Source organism: Cupressus sempervirens, chromosome 3 (assembly GCF_028749045.1).
Source record: "Cupressus sempervirens isolate cs-2001-9-10 chromosome 3, ASM2874904v1, whole genome shotgun sequence".
NCBI classification, from domain to species: domain Eukaryota; kingdom Viridiplantae; phylum Streptophyta; class Pinopsida; order Cupressales; family Cupressaceae; genus Cupressus; species Cupressus sempervirens.
In genome coordinates, this window is record NC_143120.1 from 752,744,349 (window position 1) to 752,763,901 (window position 19,553).

The following is a 19,553-nucleotide window of genomic DNA, read 5'->3' on the forward strand; positions in this document are numbered from 1 at the left end:
AGAGCCCTAATAGCACCAGAAATGTGGACACACTGTGCATCACCCATCAAGAACACCCATCAAGATCTCGACTGGTCCCGAATTACCTACGCATACATCCTCCAGTTGGCGCACATTATTAGTCTTTGATGCATCTAGCATAAACATCAACATGGTCAACCGACTGGCATAATGAACACTCCATTAGTTATAAACTTCGGGCCCGTTTGGTTGCTGGAATATGATTTAGGAATTGGAATCTAAAATCCTTGATTTGGGATTTTGGATCTTGAAATCCATATTACGCTTTCTAGAATTTATTTAGGGACTGTTTGGTTCAAACCTAAAAATATTTGATATTTGAAATTTGTTATTCCAAACCTGTCTGGTTCAAAATATGAATATATGATTCAAAATATGAATATAAAAGTTACAGTCAGAAAGGCGATTCATATCTCCAATTTGTTCAAGGATCCATTTGTGGTGCTTCCAACTCCACACATGTTGAAAATGTCGATGTTCATTGCAAAATAACAATTCAAGAAAAAGTTAAAAGAAAGACGAAAGAAATTAGATATGTGCGGTACTAGTTATTTTATTTAATCCAAACATATGAGCAGGTGCAACAATAGCTGAAAATTTTCCCCAATTTAAAAAAATTGTATTTGTACAAATTTCTGCAATAATCTTTCTAATTTCTTCAAGTGGCACCTGCTAATTTTTACAAAATAGCATTCAAAGGGTGCTCGAAGTAGATGCAAAGGGTATCATTTCTTGAAACGTCTCACTCTCTGGGTTACAACTCAATTAAATTTCAAAAATAGGTGCTCCCAAATGGGCATCCAGATGTCAAACCCAATTAATTTCACTTTAGTTGAAATCCTCATTTTCAAAAAATGGGATTTAAAATGGGAATTAAAACGAGAATTCTAAATAACAAGTATTTTGAGGGGAGACAAAATTCTTGTTTTGGGAGTCAAATGGGGATACCGAATCCACATTTCCCCGAATTCCAATTCCTATTTTGCAGACCCAAACAATGGATTAGGAATTTTTGAGGATTCCAAATTCCAATTCTTGCTCAAATCCGCAATCCAAACGGACCCTTATGTTTATTGAAGCTAAATCTCTACAACTTAAGAATCTGATACATCCTATGCAACTTTACTTTATTTCTAAACTGCAAGCCATTTTGGGGGTTGAGCAAGCTATTTCTCAAAGATTGACCTTAAAAGTGGTCATCATCAAATATGGATCAAAGAGGGGGATGAGTGGAAGACAACCTTCAAGAGCACTAAGGGCTTATATGAATGGTTGGTGGTGCCCTTTGGGCCATCAAATGCTCATAGCACCTTTATACACTTCTTGAATGAGGTCTTCAAGACATATATATGTACATTTGTTGTAGTTTATTTGAATGATATATTGGTTTTTAGCAAGTCAAAGGAGGAGCATACGAGGCACCTAGACATGGTGTTAAGGAGACTGCATGAATAGAAGCTTATGATTAAGTTGGAGAAATGCGACTTTATGAAGGAAGAACTTGTCTATCTCGGATTTGCTATCTCAAAGGGAAGCTTGAAGATGGATCCTTCCAAGGTTGAAGCCATCCTTAATTGGCCAACCCCAAGGTCAGTTGGTGATGTTAAGAGTTATCATAGGCTTGCTAGTTTCTATAGGAAGTTCATTGAAAAATTTAGTCACATTTGTGCACCCTTGATAGATACCATTTAAGGAGGAAACAAATGCAAGTTTGCTTGGATTAATGAGACATAAAGGATTTGAGCACTTGAAGAAGAGGGTAGCACAAAAAAAATACTTGTTTTACCTGATTTCAATAAGATTTTCACCATCGAATGTGATACTAGTAATCAAGCCATTTGTGCACTTTTGAGTTAGGAGGATAGGCCAGCGAGATTTTTTAGATATGCAATGGTTCAAGCCCGTAAAAAATGGAGACATTATTTGTTACCTAGAGAGCTTATTGTTTATACTAACAATCATGCTTTGAGTTTTCTAAATAGGTAGGACAAACTAAATTACAACCATAGAAGTGGGTGGAGCACCTGCAGGATTACTCCTTCACCATATCCAATGCAAAAAGGGTCAAGTCAGTGAGGTAGAATATGCACTAAGCTGAAGGGAACTGGTGGTACAAGAAGTCTAGTTGCAAAGCATGAATTGATTCCCTTAAGGACACGTATAAGGATGATGTAGACTTTAAGGAGATTATGAAGTTTGCAGTCAGTTTTTCAAGAACTTATCATAGTGAATACTCTAATTTTTTTATTGCAGAATGGACTTCTTTTTAAGGGGAGCTAGTTGTGTGTTCCAAAATGTTCAATAAGGGAAAACATTATAAAGGAAAAACACCATAGGAGTTTAGGTGACACTTTGGTCTTGATAAGACCTTAGATCAAGAGAGGAGGTACTATTTCTAGCCCAAGATGCAATCAGATGTTAGAAGGTTTGTAGAAGGGTGTATGATATTTCAAAGGGCTAAAGGGGTATCATCTAATGCGGGACTTTACCAACAACTACCCATTCCAAGAAGACCATGGGAGAGTGTAAGAATGGATTTTGTGTTAGGAGTGCCAAGAACACGAAGAGTTCATTCTAATGTTTCTGTGGTTGTGGACAGGTTTAGCAAAATGACATGCTGCTTTTCATGTAAATGCACCAATGATGCTTCACACATTGCAGGTATATTTGCCAAGGAGATTGTAATAATCCATGGGTTACCTTTGAATATTGTCTCAAATAGGGATTCAAAATTTGTAGGTCAGTTTTCGAGGACCTGATGGGAAAAATTGGGAACCAATTTGTCCTTTAGTTCTGCATACTATCCCTAACAGAGGGTCAAACTGAGGTAGTAAACAGATCTCTGGGAAACCTTTTAAGAAGCCTGACAAAAGAACATGGAAAATATTGGGATATGGTCCTACCTCAAGCAGAATATGCCTATGATGATTCCATAAGCAGTAGCACGAGGAAAAGCTCATTTGGAGTAGTATATGGCACATAGTTGGAAAACTCGCCAAATGCAAAAACTCGCCAAGCCCCCCAAAAGTTTAATCGGGAAAAACTCGGCGATTTAAAAAAAAAACTCGGGAAAAACTCGGGAACCTAAAAAACCACTGAAATTTAATTAAAAATACATTTATTTTGCAAAATTTAATGAGAAGATGCATCTAATAAGTTAATTAAAGACAATACAAAAGAAAGAAACAAAGTTTAGATATATATAAATGCATAATGCGTACAAAATTGCATTCTCATGCAGAATGCTCATGGTAGGAAGCAAAATAGTAAATTACTAAATAGTTTCAATCTGTCAAACTAGAAGTAAATACTAAAAGTCTAAATACATCAATACAATGTGACAATGCCAATCACATCTTCCTCTTTCCACTTGCACTAGCAGGAAAGCGAGGGGGTCTAGTCCTAGAAGAAGTGCCCCGCACTGGGATAGGGCGTGAGCTGCGTGACTGTGAACTCTGTGGCTGTGCCCCCTCGCTCGACGTCCCTACTGACTGGCTCGGCGTCCTGGAAGAGGATGCATCTCCTCCTAATGGTAATGTCTGATCCTCGCCTGAATCATCATCATCCTCGTCCTCATCCTCAATGTCATCCATAGTGAACTGAAAATCAGTGTCAACCTCCCCCTCCATGGCCTGCCTCTCCAAATCAGCGATCTCATCTGGTGTAAACAATGGACTTGGCTCCTGTGCTGTCCAATCAGAATAAGGATCTATCTCATCTAGATCAAGCGGACCAGGTAGTTCTAAGAGTTGTGACTTTTTTATGCGCAACTTAAGATTATAGTGCACATAAACAAGGTCATTAAGCCGTTTTTGAGTCATTCTGTTTCTTTTCTTTGTATGGATGGACTCAAATAAGCTCCAATTGCGCTCACAATGGGATGAGCTACAAGGTTGGGATAGGACTCTGAGAGCAAATTTCCTTAAATTGGGGGTATTGCCACCCCAACTTGCCCACCAAGCATCTGCAAAACAAAATTTAAAAAGTTATAAAGCAATAAAAAACAAAATTAGAAGCACAACTTATCAATTAGCAAAAGTTTTAATGTTTGACGCTTTACCTGGTGCTTGAGTAGATCTTGCTCTCTTTGCTAGCATAGAAGAGAACAAAGGACCCCTTGATTCCACATAGATTTGTTGTTCGGTCACAATAAGGTCTCTCTCCTCTTCACTTGATATCATTCTCTCAATGCATTTAGAGAGACCTTCCATGACCTCTCCATTAGGATCTGAGTAGGAATCATCAGCCCTAAAACAAATAGAAAATGATATCAAGTCTTACTACACAACCTTAAAAAGTAAAGTAAAATAAAGACTTATTAAAATCCCAACTTCAAGGACAATCAATTATCATAATACCTGAATTTGGGATTGAGGAAGTAGCCTGCTGCATGAATAGGTTGGTGGAGCATATTGTTCCACCTCCTATCAATTATTTCCCAAATGGGGTCAAATCTGAGACTGTCCCCGTGATAGTAACTTCTAACAGCCTCTTTCGCCCTATCCATGGCCTCATAAAGACCTCCCATTGGAGATTGCTGCCCATCACATGTGCGCAAGACTAGAACCAGGGGCAGAGACATCTACATTTGAAATTTGAAAAATACAAATTAGTTAATAACATAGTAAGTTATGAATTGAAAATGAAACTTGAATAAACTAAAAGTCTAAAAATATAATGAAGTTACCTCCACAATCTCCTTAGCCTTTGCAAAAAAGCTATCATCAAAGACTATTCGTGCCACAGCTTCTCCTTCGGGCTTCTTTGAGTAAGGTGAAGCAACCCAATCAGCACACACAAACATTTGCTTCAAAGCCAATATGTGGTCAAGAATACTTTGCAACGTCAAGAAGACCGTTGCAAACCTTGTCATAGCAGGTCTCATCAAATCTTTGCCTTTAGTGGCTTTTCTCATCAAACTGAGAACCCATGGGTGATTATAGATATATTTCGTGACTCGCCTAGCATCTTCCACAACTGGACTCACCCAATCAAGTTTTCCTATGTCCTCCAAAAGAAGGTCAAGGACATGTGCTGCACAAGGTGACCAAAAAAGTGTGGGATGCCTCTCTTGGAGGATTCTACCTAAAAGATTAGCAAAAAATCAATAATCAGTAACAAACTTTCCATATTTAGTATTTACAAATTACATCAAATCTAAATTGAATAATACCATAGCATTACATTCATGATTCATATTGATTCAAATATAAAAAATTAAATCTACCTGCTGCCACATATGCTGCTGCATTATCTGTGATTATTTGCACCACATTCTCTATTCCCACCTCCATGACAACATTCTCCAACATTAAAGCCAATGTGGCTGCATTTTTCACTTTGTTGGAGGCATCGACAGATTTCCAAAACACCACATCATCTTTGCAAGCAATCAAGAAGTTAATAATGGTTCTACTTCTTCCATCTGTCCACCCATCAGATAAAATGGTGCAGCCATACTTCTTCCACTCTTTCTTTTGGTCTTCTATCAACAATCTTGCCCTACCAACCGCTTTGTCAAGCAACCTACAAAATTTAAGTGTAATATTAAATAAAGTGTAAGTGTTAGTAAAAAATTAGGAAATAAGTTATAACAATTAAGATTTAAAATATAACAATGAACTAAAGTGAATCTCAATTATTTACAATTACTAAATAGTAAAATACTAACCTTCCACTCATATCCTTGCGATTAGGCGGCTTGTACCCTTTGCCTGATATTGTCATTGCATTCACCATATTGACCCAATAGGGACTATCAGCGGCATTCATTGAGATATTGTTGAAAAACCAAAAATCAGCTGCTGCAATATCAGTTTGCTCATGCACCTCCTTAAACCATGCAGTGCCCTCTAATGATGGCTGTGCTCCAGGTGTGTTCCTGGGCACAAAATAACCACCTATCCCTGATGGGGATCTAGATGGTGATGATGAAGAAGTAGGAGATGTAGAAGAAGTGGAACCGGTAAAAGAGAAATTTTGTTTGCGGATCCGTGGGCCACGAAGAGATCCGGGTATGTTCTCAAGTGCTTCTTCTTCCTCTTGCATATCAAAAGGAGCTCCTTCAGATTCAGCTATGGCTGCCCTCATAGCTATTTTTGCCCTCTCCCTATTCAATTTTTTCTCTTCAGCAGCTGCAAGTAGGGCATGGATGAATCTTTTTTCTTCATCAGTTACCTTGAGACAAGGATTTGAGTCATGTTTCTTTATGCCTGCAAGGTGGTATTTGAGGCGGTTTATGCCTCCAGAAATAATTCTCTCACAGGGAATGCATATCACCTTCCCAATATCATTTGGATTTGGAGCTTCATAGGCATACCGCCATGCCTTATCTCTTGCATTTTTAGGTCGAGTGCCTATATATCCAGATGGGCATGGTGTTTGTGGCCACTCTTCTTGTGGGTTTGTCATTTTTTTAATGGTTGACCGTTGCCCTACACATAAATATATAGAGAAATGAATAAACAAAGTTAGAACTTAGAAGCTAGGGTTTCAAATGATTCAAACTTCAAACTTGAACCATATCCTTAGCAAACAACAAACTTCAACCATATCCTTAGAAGCTAGGGTTTCAAATGATTCAAAATGATTTTAAATGATTTGAAAACATTTACAAAAAACAACAAAAACAAAAGAACATTTGTTATAAAACTATAAAAAGTTTTCAAACTATGATAAGATGAACATACCTGGAAAGAAATTTGTCTTCTAAAATCGGTTAGAATCCTCTACAATCCACTCAAATCCGCCTTGAATCACTTGCAATCAGCCAAGAATGCCTCCAAACCTTCTTCTCTTCACTCCTCAAGGTTCTAAACAATGCAAATACAAGAAAGAATGAGAAAAAACACACTCACTGCCGCTTAAATCCTCACAGGCCGCGTTCACCAGTAAACCGCGAGTTTTTAGGAAAAACTCGCCGAGTTTTTGCCGACTACTCGCCGATTACTCGGCGAGTTTTTACCAGTTTGTCGAGTTTTTAAATCGGCGAGTTAACTGGTTAAAAACTCGCCGAGCTAGGAAACTCGGCGAGTTTTAAAAACTCGCCGAGTACTCGGCGAGTTTTCCATCTATGATATGGCATTCACCCAAGAGGCATATTTAAACTTAAGGATTGATCAGGAATAGACAAAAGAATTGCACAGGGAGAGTATTTTGCAATAGCTATGAAGGACATCCATAAACAGGTCAGAGAAACTCTATAGAAGAGTGCAGAAAAATGTAAGGAAAAAGAAGAAGAAAAGAAGAGGGATGTGCAATTCAAAGTAGTGAATTTAGCGTTGGCTCATCTCAAGAAAGAGAGACTACCAAAGGGTAAACCTACGGACCATTTTGAGATGTCTCCAATCATTTTGTATGGTTCCTATGCCGATTTTCTCTTTTCTAATGATTCACGGCCTAGTTAGTCAAACTATAGTCAAACCCTCAAAATGTGTAGGAATTGACATTTTTTTATGATTGTAAGCTATGTTGGGCATATCCAAAAAGTTTTAGGTGCATAGGAGGTCATTAGATGGTTAGATGGCAAAAATTGCAAAAGTTTTCAAAGTTGCTTGAGCAACTTTTTCAACTTTCTTGTAAAACTAATCAACTTCTAAAGCCAACGGTCTGATGATTTAATAATCAATTGGGATTGGATGCTCTTTTTCTATTTATGCTAATTTGGGTTGAGGCATATGCAATTATTGATGATTTGAAGTTGACCAGTAAAGATTTGCTCTGACTTTTCCTAGTATTTTGTGCATTTATTGTAGACAGTTGGTTTGTACGGCTTTGAATGGATTGGCATGAGTATGAAACATACATGGTTGTGTCTTTAGGTGAGTTATCTTTCTTTTGGCTTTGATTTGACAAAGGTCATTTGAGAATTGAAGGAGTTATACCCAATTTTGTATAAACTAGTTTGAAACCCTAATTGGCTAGGGTTTTCACAAGTATGACAACATCTTTTCATTCCACCAAGAGGAGATTTTGATTCTTAGTGAAATGATAGATTTTAGGGTTACCTGTAAGATTCTAGAGGTTTCAAAGTGATCCCATATGGGGCCAAAAATGCGTTTTAAGTGTTTGACATCTTTATGTGGCAAACCAAAATGTAAGGGTTTGAATACTAAGAGTGTAGCGGTGCCAAATTTGTGAGGTGTAGGCACTATATAATGATGGATTGTGTAGTTGGGAGACAAAATTGGAGTGCTCCATGTGGTGCTTGGGTTGGGTGAGGAATTGAAAGGGTACTTGCTTGTTAAATATGCCTAATTGCCCTATTAGGTCTCCCTGACCAGTCATGTTTGATCTCATTCCAAAGAACTCCATATTGGTTCTGAGATATGTTTTGTATTTCCCAAAAGGGTGTATAACAAGATTTTTTGTTTGTCTCTATGATTAGGGAGTGGAAAGTTATTTTCGAAAAACTCATTGATAAGGCTAATAGACCTAATAAGGGCTAGTGAAGCAACTTGACCAAAACAACATGTTAGGTCTGTCTGGGTAGGTTTCTCATGTTGTTTTGGTCCCTTCATGTGATCTAACATCAATTTGAATGTCTCCATAACAACTAATGTGATGTTCTTGTGTACCCTCATGAATCAAGGATTTTGGTCAAATGGCCTCATATGATCAATTGTGTTTGGTTAGTAAGCTAGGTTTGTGCAAGGAGTTTTGTTGACAGTTTTTGAGTCTCTTAAGGTAGCAAACATCCTACATCTCCATGTCTCTATACTTCAAAGAACTTGATGTCATGTTTGAATAAGGAGCCTAGTTGAGGTCCTACATCAAGTTGTGTCCATAGTATATTGAATGCCTCCAAGAGTTCTAGGTTTTGGAACCTTGTGAGCAAGTTAAGTTTGGGTTGATTGTGGATCTTCGAAGCACCTATGTATCAATTATTAAAAATTGAGCCCAAAAATCAATGAAGATAACTAGCAATAAGAAAGAGACAAAACTAAAACAACGAACACCAAAAATATCCTGGGAAAACCCTTCTAGAATGAAGGGAAAAACCCAGCCACACAACAAAGAATATCATTTGATTGATCATAAACGTTCAAGTGTGCAATATCTTTTGCTTGATGCAAATATATAACAATAGGAGAGACTCTTCACATTATAACCGAAGGTCTCTTGAGATTCCCATAACTCCTACAATTAATGATAACTCTTTGGATATTCATGCCTCAATGCATGTGAATGATACATGTCATTTGCTCTTAATATTACAAATTAAACTTAAGTGTTCTTTTTAGTTGAAGATGACAATAACGGTAATAACATCCAGATTTTGAGAGATAAAGATCTCTAACGCAGCTACAAACTTTAACACTCCCTCTTAGCAAGAGAGATCTTTAGCTGAACAGTCACACAAATCTACAACAAAAAAAATGTCAATGATAAATTATGATCATACGAATTCAAAACATAATTTATGGAGTTACTCAACATGAAAACCTGTAACAATTACTCATATTCATGGAATCTCTCAACATGAAAACCTATAACAATTACTTATATTCATGGAATCACTCAACATGAAAACCTATAACAATTACTTATATTCATGGAATCACTCAACATGAAAACCTATAACAATTACTTATATTCATGGAATCACTCAACATGAAAAGTTTTGCAAGACTCGTAGCTAAGCCTTTATTCACGGACTCTCTCAATGTGAACTATCATGGAATCTCTCAACATGATATCCAACTCTCATCATGAAATCTCTCAACGTGATGACATCATGGACTCTCTCAACATGATGTTCACTAGTGACAGAGGTATCATAGCCGATCTTACAATCTCATTTATTCAAACAAGAATAGAAATATGCATAACAAAATAAGACTTAGTTCCATTTAAGTCAAATTTACATATACCATAACCATCACAAGCATATATAACAATGAAGGGAATTCCATAAGCATTCCCTCTTAATTATGAAACCTCCCTCTAAAGCTTATATCTTCCTTTAAAGCTAATATCTCCCTTTAAAACTCAACATCTCCCAAAGCAACTTATTGCCTTCCTTGTTGCATCCTGCAACGAAGAGAGATTAAATGAATTTATCATAAAGATTAATTGAGGACTATTTTGATCATTAAAAAACAGCAAAAGAAATCTCCCTCTCAAGCTGAAACATTTCCTTCTAGATGCAAAGCAACACTTTCATCTTAATACTTCTTGTTGCATCCTGCAAAAGAGAGGAAAATCAACATACTATTTCTAGAAATAATCTGTTTCAGGCAATTGAATCATTAATACTCATCTCTTTGTGGTCTAATCTCAATAAATACACATACTCAAAGAGATTTAGAATAATGCCTCTATAGCTTATGTAAATCTCATAGCATTTATATAATTATAACAGTATAATATAAAGATCACAATAATACTTATCTTTGCAACCTATACCCAGACCAAAGTTTTGTATCTGTGTCTCATACAATGCACAAGAATACTCGATCACATCTGATACAGAGAAATACCTCAAACTTGTCTTTAAATGTACTACTTTTTCAAATGCGAAATGGGCGCTCATATAGTTTTGATAGTTTTCCTTAAGATGCTCAACATGTTTCAAGGCGACAGTTACGAGAATCCAAAAAATATCATTTGCCAAGTCAGCACTTATAAATGGTGATCACCTCTATGCACATGACTCACCATAGAGATGAATTCATAAAAAAAAAATCTACTACCAAGAATATTTTATCACAAACAAAAATAACCTTGGATATCATACAACATAGGCCTTGGCAAGCCCTAGGAGAAATCATGGCACGAACTTGAATTCAACCCACACAACATAACAAAAAAAAATGACAAGTAGGAATTTCATTACTAATCTATCCTTTGATAAACTTGTCTTACCTCAAAGGCCGAGCTGCTCAGACTCCGTTTGCGAGCCAATATTTGACTTGGTAGACTCCAAAATCCTCAATATCTACTCAACGCTCTGCACTTGCCACATAGTCATTCAACATTTCAAAATGGCTCAAGAGTTCAAAACTATTTCTTTGATGTCCATATATGCCCAAAGATCCATAACTATTTTTCTATCATTAATTTAATGAAGAACAATCCTTTGAAGCCCCCTTTGAAAAGATGATTGCTCTACCTAGGTACTCAACAAAACAAAAAAAACATATAGAGAACCTCTGTTATGCAAATGTTCCTTCGGTTGTAATTAACAAAGACTCAGGTAACAATAGAATTAAGTTAACCGACTCCACATTTGAGTGATTACTATTGCAGTTTATATTTTCCAATCATCGCTTAGCACTCGATAAATGACTTTAACGACAAACACAAATTAATATTTTCAGGAAGAAAAGAACGGAAGAAACTATGAACATCAGAACATGACATGATTAAAAATATATAAAATTGAAAGATTACAAGCTAAACTCCTGTCGAGAAGAAAAAGAAACAACAATAGTCTCGAGCATCCTCCATGCCATGAGATCTTCCGACTATAAAATAAATGAGATGGATTGAAACAACAGATAAACATAATATAAAAATTGAAAGCTTTGCACAATACAGCAGGAGCAGTGATCTTAAAAAAATGCAATATACGCTGCTACCAAAAGCTTTCACACGATTCACAAAAAAAATCAAAAACATTTTCTGATGCCTTTCTTAATAACAAGAGATATGTTGAGGAAGTGTTACAAGAAGATGAACAAAAAATTTACATTGACCATAATAAAGATTACAACTAAGAAAATGACACATATAACTGCACAAAGTTAACACGAAGTTATCAGCAGTAATTAAAATAGAAATAAGCAGACCATCAGACATATACACCATCCAAGTCGACACACAAAAGAATGAATTAAAAAAAATATATCAAATGCATGACACAAGATTTGGCAATAGAGAGCAGGAAGAGAAAATAAACAAGCCGACAGACTCAGGACAGGCTCTACAACAGACCCTGCCAAAACAAAAAACACATAGGCACGATCAGCAGAGAATTGATCATGGATACTACAGGAAGGAAAATCAATACAAAACATACTAAATTGAAGCATACTTAATGCAACATAATAGACGAAAAGATGCATCATAATGCAATCCATATTATTAATCAATGCTAGAAGAATACAAAGATAGGAACCTTCAATACTATTATCTTAACTTGGCTCTGATACCATGTTAAAAATTGAGCCCAAAATTCAATGAAGATAACTAGCAATAAGAAAGAGACAAAACTAAAACAACGAACACCAGAAATATCTTGGGAAAACCCTTCTAGAATGAAGAGAAAAACCTAGCCACACAACAAAGAATATCATTTGATTGATTATAAAAGTTGAAGTGTACAATATCTTTTGCTTGATGCAAATATATAACAATAGGAGAGACTCTTCACATTATAACTGAAGGTCTCTTGAGATTCCCATAACTCCTACAATTAATTATAACTCTTTGGATATTCATGCCTCAATGCATGTGAATGACCCATGTCATTTACATTTAATATTACAAATGAAACTTAAGTGTTCTTTTCAGCTGAAGATGACAATAATGGTAATAACGTCCAAATTTATCTCTAACGTAGCTACAAACTTTAACATCAATGGCTAATAGGAGGAATGGTATAAAAGAGCTTAGGAGAATTATAAAAAAGAGATTTATGGGGTATAGAAACAAATAAGGGAGATCATTGAGAGTCATGCCTTGTCTCGGTGATACAATATAATCTTGTTTGATTATTTCTATTGTATTACATTTGGTGGCTAATGCTAGCCATAAATCAATAAGTTGGTGTCTATTAGAACAAATCCTCTTGTCATCCTCCTAGAGTTATAACAAGCGCATGCTGTGCTCGACATGGTTGCAAACAATACAATTGTTAACTATTGATTGAGGACCTATCGTTAATATATATTATTTGATTCCAATGACATTATTGGAGTGGCATTGATTAACATTTTGGTGAAGACTATAGTTGCACCCAGATTGAGGCATACTCTTTATTTATCAAACTATTGTTATCAAATTGATTGTTTAATTATTTGCTGGACGGGAAGGCTATTGGTACACATGTTGATATTGGAAGGTGCATTTGGAATGATGACATATTTGGAAGTGATTGCTTTGGTATGTAACAAGTTCTTGTTTATTTGCCTGATCGTGAACCACAAACATTTGAATTTATTTGAGTTACATTTGAAAATGGTGAACCACTATCAATATGGAGCTATTTCAATTAAGGACACCCAACTTTATAACATAAGCCTTTCTGAATTGTGGCAACCTTTATATCATTTTGAAATCCAAAATTGGCAAATTCTTCATATGTTGTATTCTAAGTGTTTGATAAATTACCCAATCAAATCTGTAATGTCCCCACTATAAGGGTTAGTTTGGGACAAGTGATACCTGTAAAATAATGATTAGAATCACAATAATAATAAAACTAACTATATTATTCTACCTTATAATTTAACCCAAATCTTAAGGATATCTCCAGATCGGGCTTCTAGCTCATAGCTACCTCGTTGTCTTCTCGGGAGCGCATCCCTTAAGATTCTTTTTAGACGGGCATCCTCTATGCAAGGTCAATCATATATGCATATGTTGACATCATAAGAATATTCTGGCACATTGATTCTCAGCCATGGCGGACAATGGAGATTTTAATATCTCACATGCTCTATGCTTCGAGTCCATATTGATTGTTGGCCATGGTGGACAATGGAGATCTTAATATCTCACATGCTTCATGCTTCGAGTCTCATTAATATCCATGGTGTTAACCCCACGAGCTAACACAATATTATCCACAAGTATGATTCATTAATATAAAATTCATAAACATAATTAAACAAATATAATCCATAAACATACCTTTCTTACCTTCTTCTTTTCCAAGAGTTACAACCTTTCATAGTACAAATCCTTTGAAAAGTCACAACACTTCATAGTTATAATCCTTTCGAGAAGTCAGAACACTTCATAACTAAAATCCTTTGGAAAAGTCCCAATACTTTATAATCACAATATTTTTGAAGAGTCGCAACTATTCATAATTATGACCCTTTCGAAAATTCACATCCTTTCAATATCATTGACACCTTTTCAAAAAGTCACTTCCTATTTTTCTTCATATTACTCTCCTCTTCCATTTTTTCCCTTTTTGAACTCCTACCTTCTCTTCTTTTTTCCCTCTATAAAATAGACTCTCCTCCCTTTTATATCTTAATTTTAAGGGGTCATGTCTATTTGTTAAAACATCTCTTGACTTTTCATTAGACTTAGTTAATTTATTTTATTCTATGTTATATTATTTATTTACTTACTTATTTGTGTTTATTATTATTTGTTATTAAATTCTATTTAGAAAGTTAACACACTTTCTGCAATATTGTCTCTTGTATTTAATTTTATTTCTTTATTTACTCATTGGAATTTTATTATTTTTTAATTATTAAAAATATCATACTAAATATTATTTAATTGATAATATAGATTAAATAATTATTATTTCCTATTTTTATATTTTAGTATTAGTTTTAATATGACTTTATTATCATTATTTATTTAACAACATTGTACTATTTAATTATTATTAAAATTCTATCTTAAAATGGGGATATGACAAAATCCCGTATGTGTTCGTGCATGACTTTTACTAGTTTGAGATTGTGATCTTTGTTTGTAAACAAACATAATCAGAAAACTAAGCAGATAATTTACATACAAAGTGTTTGACAAAATGTCAATACACAAATAATCAGAAAATTCAAGAATATTAAGGCTTTACAAGATGGGATTAGTACAATTTACTCCAAAATTGTTTTGTTTTGCCCCAGCATAGCAGGTCTTGCCACAAGACACAAAAGAGATTCTATCACATTTGGAATATCTCTGAATAAAGATGATATTGGAGTTGATGAGACTGATCTTGGTGACATGAAAGATGAAACCACCAAGATAAGGAAGAGATTTCATCTTGAAGGTAGCAACGATGACAATGGCTAGAGTAGAGGTGGGTTTATTGATGAGGGGAAAAAAGTCCCTTGTGGATGTCATGGAATCTAAAGGAGTAGATTCACATAACAAGAATTGGGAAGAAGATGATACTGTTAAGTGACATGATACTTTTGGGTTTGACTTAAATCTCAAGATGGATTATCACCCAAACAATTCTATAGGCAGTCATTTCATACTAAAGATGAGTATGTGTAAGTTTGACGACAGATCCAATCGATTTGTCCTATCAAATGATACATTTTAACAATCTTAGCATGTTTTTGTTAACAAAAGGCTGTAATGATATCCTTATACTTGGATCCTCATCAATTCATATTGTCTATGTGAAGAGAAGAGAAGGAAGAGACGTGTTTTTAGATGGGTTGTTTTTTGAGAGGAACACACTATACATTATCGTTACAATCTTATGATTGGTCTTATGATTGGATACTTCATCTAGCTTACCAAATTAAAGAAAATATACAAGGTCAAGGATTATATTCATCAATTCCAAATTTTTCTTTAAAAGCTGAGAACATTGTAGAGGAAAATATTGCGGAATTATTCTTAGGGTGTTTAAAGGGCCACATAAAAAATGAAGTACGCATTATATCTGATTTCTATGTCCCAAGCAATGATTATGGCAAGTTTGATAGAGAGGAAAAGTTTGCGACTGATACAAAACAAGGTTGTGAATATAAGAAACAATTACAATAGTAATTGCTTGATTTATTCAAAGAATGCAATGCACAAATATAGGCAGTTACAATGACGATGTTTCCTAAAAAGGCAATTGATAATTAAGGACTAAAATAGAAACTATCTAATATCGTGGCATTAACCATTAAATAACTAGATATGAAAATATTATTGTCTTACCCTCCCTTAATGGTCAATCTATTGACTACACCAAGGTGTCTCTTAACTTTTACAAATTTATCAGGGCCCAGAGATTGAGAATGTCTGTAGTATAATCCTCAGTTGGAACAAATTACAATTGTATTGATCCATTCTCTACAAACTTACAAATGTAACGACAATGAAGCTCAACACGCTTGGTCCGCTCATGAAAGACAAGATTTTTGGCAAGTTTGAGCACCCGTTGATTGTTATAAAATAGAGATGAAGGATTTACTTCATACATGTGCATGTCAGAAAGCATCTATTGAAGCCTAACCGGCTCAAAAGCTACCTTAAAAACTCCTTGATATTCTGCTTTAACCAAGGAAAGAGCTATTGCCTGCTATTTCTAGCTGGTCCATGTGATTGCACCTATTCCTAGATTGGAAATATACCCAAATGTAGATTTGTTGTCATCAATAGAAATTGACCAATCTGAGTTTGAATCCTATGAGTCAAGGATCTTTACTTCTGCCATGCAAAATGCCAAAGTCAAAAGTGCTCTTCACATAGCTTATAACAAAACTAAGTTCTGGTCTAGTGGTAGTGAGATAGATGATGCCCACTAGTTGTTTGAACATGGATTCAACCACCATAGATGAATTCGTTTTGGCAGACAACTTCAACCCTTTCTCCATAGGTGTGGATGTAGGTTTTCAATCTTGCATCCGAAAGTTTTCTAGCAAAATTTTGGCATGCTTTGACTTAGATATATGGGTATTGTCATCTGTCTCCCAAACGTCAACACTTGAGCAAAATGCAAAAATCTCAAATCTATTATGTCAAATGACTGACTCAAGTTATGTTTAATCTTCTTAATCAAAAGCGTTGAATTACGAGTAATAATCAGATCAACATAGATGACAAGTAGAAGAATATCAAATTTGACATACAAATTCGAATTAGAGGGCTCCTCTAAAAGCCTTGATCACTGAGGTAAATTTATCAATTTTTATGAACCAAGCTTGAGAAGTTTGTTTTAGGCCATAGAATGCTATCACTAGTTTGCATAGCTAGTGTTCCTTATTGGAAATGTCGAAACCAAGAGGTTGTGTCATAGAGACTTCTTCTTGTAAGTCACCATTCAAAAATGCACTCTTGACGAGATCAAGCTGAATGGTACTCATTTGGGCCATAAGAGAAAAAGTCTCTTGATAATTAATGCTCTCTTCTTGTGAGAGCCCATTTGCAACTAGCCAAGGCTTGTACTTATCAAGGGTTCCATCTGCCTTAACTTTATACATCCATTTGCAGCTAATTGGCTTCTTTCTTGGTTGAAGATCAAAATAGACCCAAGTTTTGTTCTTTAGAAAACTATGGTATTCAGCTTATATAGCGTGTTCCCACTAAAGTATTTCTTTAGCCTCTAAATAAGATTGATGCTTATAAACACTATGAATGTTTTCCATAAGAGAAAATTAATTTTATTTTGCTGCTTTCTCTTGTTTCTAGTTGATCTCCCCTCAATGAGCTCATCATTGTGGAGGTCACACATGCTCTTGGTCCGCCATTTAAGCCAGGGAGTAGAAGCACCAACATCTAATTGAAGAATGGTTTTACCACGTTCAACAAAATGTATATCAACACCTTCTAGAGGAAAGTTGGGTGGTGCAATACATGCCTAAGAGGCTTCACAACTTCAAAGTCATTCAAATCCCTCCCATTGGGCGGGCCTAATGGAAGACTAACACCCAAATCCTAAGCCTGCAAAGGCGGATTCTCATGACTCAAAACAAGAGGAGAGACATGAAAAGCATCTCTTTCTTTGTCAAAGTCAACATCTCGACTTATTATGAGACAATCAGTGTCTACGTCAATCAACCAATGTGCATTGTGATTTCCATTGTATCCAATGAACATAAGCTTTTGGCTCTTGGACTCTAGTTTTGAATGCTTGGAATCTAGAATCCTAACATAATTTGAACAGACAAAGACTTTCAAGTGAGTGATTTTAGGCTTCCTATGAGATGCAATTTCCTTTGGAGTCTTTTTCTTTACAATTTGTGAGGAAGATTTGTTCTAAAGATAGACAACAATGTAGATTGCTTCTGTGCAAAATTTCTTTAGAACATTTCTATGTTCTAAGAAATTGGGCCACCTCAGTGATTGTGTGGTTTGTATGCTCAACAACTCTATTCTATTGAGGGTTGTAAGATGTAGTAACCTAATGCTTGATACCATAATGAGCACATAAGTTTGAGAGATTGGATGAACAAAATTCCCCCCATTGTTTGACCTGAGTCATGATTTGTTGACTTGACTCTTTTTCTACCAGTGCCTAGAACTTTTGAAACATGCTAAACACTTGCATTTTTTGTATAAAAAAATATACCCACATTTTACAACTTAAGTCATCAAGGAATCACAAAGAATACATCAACCCAGTAACTAAAGGGGTGTTTGTTGGCCTATATATATCAACATGAACTAATTGGAATACCTTGGAAGTTTTCCGATAATTGCCATTTAAAAATGGAGTCCAATGCCACTTTCCAGCTTCACAAGCACTGCAAACAACATGATGTTGAGTCCGAATCTCAGGAAAAGCAACAACTAGATCCTATCAAACTAGTTTGAATAGTGTATGTTCATATGCCCATATTGATAGTGTTGGAGATTGTTGATGGAAGAACTTTGGGCTGCCATGACATGCTCCTAAGAATTACCAATGTCAATGAGTCTATAAAGACCACGATCCTTAATACCCACAACAACTATAGTGCGAGTCTCATAAATTAACAATACAACATTTGTCTGAACTAAATGCCTTATCTAGCTGAGGAGAGTGCCTCATAATTTGACTGACAAAGGGAAGGTTAAGTTCCATGTATGGAACGTAGTATACAATGAGGAAAATTAAAGTTTTCCCTCTAGATTGAATTTGCATGTTACACTTTCTAACAATAGTATACTCTGCGCCTTTAAAAAAAAATTGAATCAATAAATGCTATGTAGTTAGTGAACTAATGTCGACGATGAGTAAACTGCTGAGAAGCACTTGAGTCAATGTATTAGCTAGACAATTTGATGTGATTTACTAGGCATTTGGCCATACAGACAAAACTTCTACTCAGTGTCCTTACCGTTCTTTGATATATTATCCTTTTATTGAGAGCCTTCTTACTTCTTTTGTTTAGAAACTAGATGGTTCCAACAATATCTCTTCATGTGACCATACTTGTGGTAATAATTACGTTGAGTTTTCTTCTTGGAGTTGTCCTAGGATTGACTTGGGCCTTTTTGCTAAGAGAACTAACTATTCCCTTTATTCTAAGAAGAGGAGTTTGTTGTGAAGGCCTATTCTGTAGAGGATGAACTATTGTTGTCTCCATCGATCCTAGTACAAAAGTTTGGTTCAAATATTTGGAAACTTCATAGTTGACATTTGTTGAGGTAATATTGAGTGTCTCAATAGAGTGCTCATAAGACTTTGGTAGACTTTTTAGAGTGATTACTACCATGTCTTCTTCCTCCATCATCCTTTCAATTGCTTCCAATTGTTCACGAATGTCCTTGATTTTTATGAGATGCTCATGTAGGGAAATCCTCTCATCCATCAAGACCAAGAAAAATATACTCTTTAGAAAGGCCCAAGACTCTTGTTAGGTGCTTCATGTAAAACCCTTCAAATAATCCCATATTTTAGCAAT

General features: G+C 35.4%; 2 protein-coding genes across 8 annotated transcripts in view; one reads left to right on the top strand and one right to left on the bottom strand.

Moving 5' to 3' along the window:
• LOC149569009 (putative ubiquitin-conjugating enzyme E2 23) overlaps window positions 1–19,553 on the top strand; it is a 111,383-nt gene that overhangs the window by 40,050 nt on the left and 51,780 nt on the right. The gene's annotated exons all lie outside the window — the stretch shown is intronic.
• LOC149569010 (uncharacterized) lies at window positions 3,199–6,974 on the bottom strand. Its single transcript, XM_089821821.1, has 6 exons — window positions 5,693–6,974; window positions 5,249–5,547; window positions 4,709–5,106; window positions 4,380–4,603; window positions 4,082–4,269; window positions 3,199–3,985 (listed from the first exon to the last, which is right to left on the bottom strand). The coding sequence occupies exons 1-6, from the start codon at window positions 6,430–6,432 to the stop codon at window positions 3,372–3,374; spliced, it is 2,463 nt and encodes an 820-aa protein (XP_089677947.1). The 5' UTR covers window positions 6,433–6,974; the 3' UTR covers window positions 3,199–3,371.